Source organism: Egretta garzetta, unplaced genomic scaffold, assembly GCF_000687185.1.
Source record: "Egretta garzetta isolate BGI_Z169 unplaced genomic scaffold, ASM68718v1 scaffold521, whole genome shotgun sequence".
Taxonomy (NCBI): Eukaryota; Metazoa; Chordata; class Aves; order Pelecaniformes; family Ardeidae; genus Egretta; species Egretta garzetta.
The window spans coordinates 109,293-111,771 of NW_009258488.1; the positions used below are offsets into that span (position 1 = coordinate 109,293).

General features: G+C 59.6%; 1 protein-coding gene across 1 annotated transcript in view; it reads left to right on the plus strand.

The window, feature by feature from the left end:
- Positions 1-914: 914 nt before the first annotated feature.
- The window catches only part of LOC118452940 (monocyte differentiation antigen CD14-like), a 1,697-nt gene continuing 132 nt past the window's right edge, over positions 915-2,479 (plus strand). The window contains exons 1-2 of the mRNA XM_035900782.1: positions 915-1,023; positions 1,911-2,453. Of these exons, the coding sequence (XP_035756675.1) occupies positions 1,921-2,453 (533 nt within the window). The 5' untranslated portion in view covers positions 915-1,023; positions 1,911-1,920. The remainder of the gene's footprint in view (positions 1,024-1,910; positions 2,454-2,479) is intronic.

Consider the following 2,479-nt stretch of genomic DNA (forward strand, 5'->3'; position numbering starts at 1 on the left):
CCCATTGGGCTGGGCCCATGGCTCCAGCCTGGCCAGGTCCCTCTGCAGAGCCCTCCTCCCCCCAGCCGATCCACACTCCCACCCAGCTCGGTGTCATCTGCAAACTGGCTGAGGGGGCACTCAATCCCTTCCTCCAGGTCAAGTGATGTGAGTTCCTTGGCCAAGCCAAGTAGACAGGTTGCCAAGGAAGCCGACCTCCGGTGAAGAAGTGCCCTTCACAGCATCGGGCTGCATGCACAGTGGATGGGAATCTGTTCTGTACCCATCCTACATGAGACACAGGCATCTGGTGATGGTCTGGATACCGGGTATGACAGTCCCGTACCCTTCTGCATTGCCTCCGGCAGGGTGCTCAGCACCCAGCGGGCTTGGAGGCGCAGCAAGCCCAGAGCATCTGGAAGCAAAGGCGTGTTTGGGCTGGTCCCCGGAGTGCATTTAGGGCACCTTTACTGCACTCTCTTCCCTGATCCTTCCTCGGAAAGTGAGCGGTGTTGGCACTTAGACCAAAACCCTTCCCAGCCCATAGCTGCGAGAGCCCCTCGCTGCAGGGAAGCAAAGCAGAAGTGACTTGGGTGGTGTCTGTGTGGCTGTTGCTTCCCGTGGCACAGCCAGCCCTGTCCTGCTTGGGAAGTCACGCAGTGGGAGCAAGGGCAGTGCCTCCTGGTCCCCACCAGCTATCGCCCCGTGGATCTGAGCGCAGGCAGGAAGGGCTGCGGAAGCGTCAACGGCTGCTGGAACACCCGTGCAGGCACTGAGGTCTCATCTGGCTGCAGGCAGGGGAGGATCAGGTGCAGGAGAGAGCCGAGCACTTGCAGAGCCTTTGGCACTTGAGCCCTGAATTTGGCAGCAGCTGAAGGAAGCGGCCGCAGGGGAAGGAAACGTTTCGGTCGTGAGCTGGCTGGTGAGTGACTGGACAAACCCACCCCTGCTTCGTGCTGCCCCCCCCCAGCAAGGGGCTTTGCACAAGTGCTGGAGGAGAACGTCTCCCCGGGAGGGGGTGCAGCCCCACGACGGCACAGAGAGGTAGGGAGACCTCCGTCCTCAGAGATTTTTGAGTCATGGCCAGAAAAAGCTGTGGCTGATTGGGGCTACTGCCGTCAACAGACCTGCTCGAAGCAGGAGGTTGGACTGGAGACCCCAGCAACCTCCTCGCCACCGCCCCATCTGGGTGCTCGCTCAGAGCTGAGTCAGCACATTCTTAGGAGCTTTTAATCTTTGCTTGCTGCTTTTTTGCAATCTGTTGATGAGGCTCTCCCATCAGCTGGACATGAAAGCCACACTCGGTGCTGACCGGGATGCGTACAGACCCTCAAAACCTATTTTGTACTGGCCCCTTGGAGGCTGGTAATGAATCAAATGGCTGTCTGAGAAAAAGGAAAATATGAAGCCCTCTGTTGCAATTTCCTGCCCCAGATTACAGCATGCACCATGCAGAGAAACACAGCCGTGTCTCTCCCATCCTGTGGTCAGGCTGATAGATCTGGCTTTGCTGTCCGTAAGTCAGCATTTCTCATTTCTCCTGGTCCGTGGGATTTCCTGGTCACATAGGAACAGGAATCTCTGCAGCAAGCCCAGGCAGGAAAGCGCAGAGCCTGGCTGCCTCGGGAGGAGCCTTGCGGTTTGGTGCTTCTGGGTTTCGGTGAGACCTGTGCCACCGACTCCCTGCCTCTGGGGTGTTTCACTGGTGAAATGGGCCGGGGGCTTTGCCCCGGGCTGCGGCTGGGTAGCCTGGTGGGTGCTGATGGGGTGTGCGGGACCCACGCAAGGGGCGGTTGGGCAGGAGTGGTGAGGGCAGCGCTGTGTCCCCATGGGGTGGCTCTCTGGGGCTGAAGCCCTCCCGTCGGCTGGATCTGAGTGGTCCCCCCCGCCACAGGACTGCTGCTTTTCACCACTGCTCTCCTCGTTTCTAGGCCGTTCACCATGAACGTGGCTGTTCTCCTCCTCCTGGGGCTGGGGCTGTTGGAGGCGGAAGGCAGGTGTGTCTTCAATCGGACTGAGGAGCACTGTGTGTGCTACAGCCTGTCCGAGGAGAGCCTAAGCAGCATCATCCAGTGCCTCCCAGCCTCTGTGGTGGAGTTTTGGGGGGGAGAGCTGGAGAGATACATAGCCTTCCCCATCAGCGACTTGAACCCCTCTGCCATTGAAACGCTGGGCTCCCTCACCATCAGGAAAATAATTTTTGGTGACCTCCTGGTGCCTGAGATACTCCTCGCCCGAGTCCTGAGGTTCTTCTCCTACACCCAGGTGCAGGAGCTGGTGTTTGAGAGCTGCATTTTCGAGGGGAGAGGAAACTGGGCTGACATGGCTGGCCAGCGCTTGCCCATATTGTCCCTGCGCTTCCGCAATGTCACATCTGCCCTGCTGACGGGCCGCGAGCAGGACTTCTCCAGTGTGAGCAGCTGGCTGGAGACCCTGCAGGAGCTGGCTCTCACCGGCTCCCATGTCACCAGCCTGCCCCGTGCCCTTGGGAGGGGCTTCC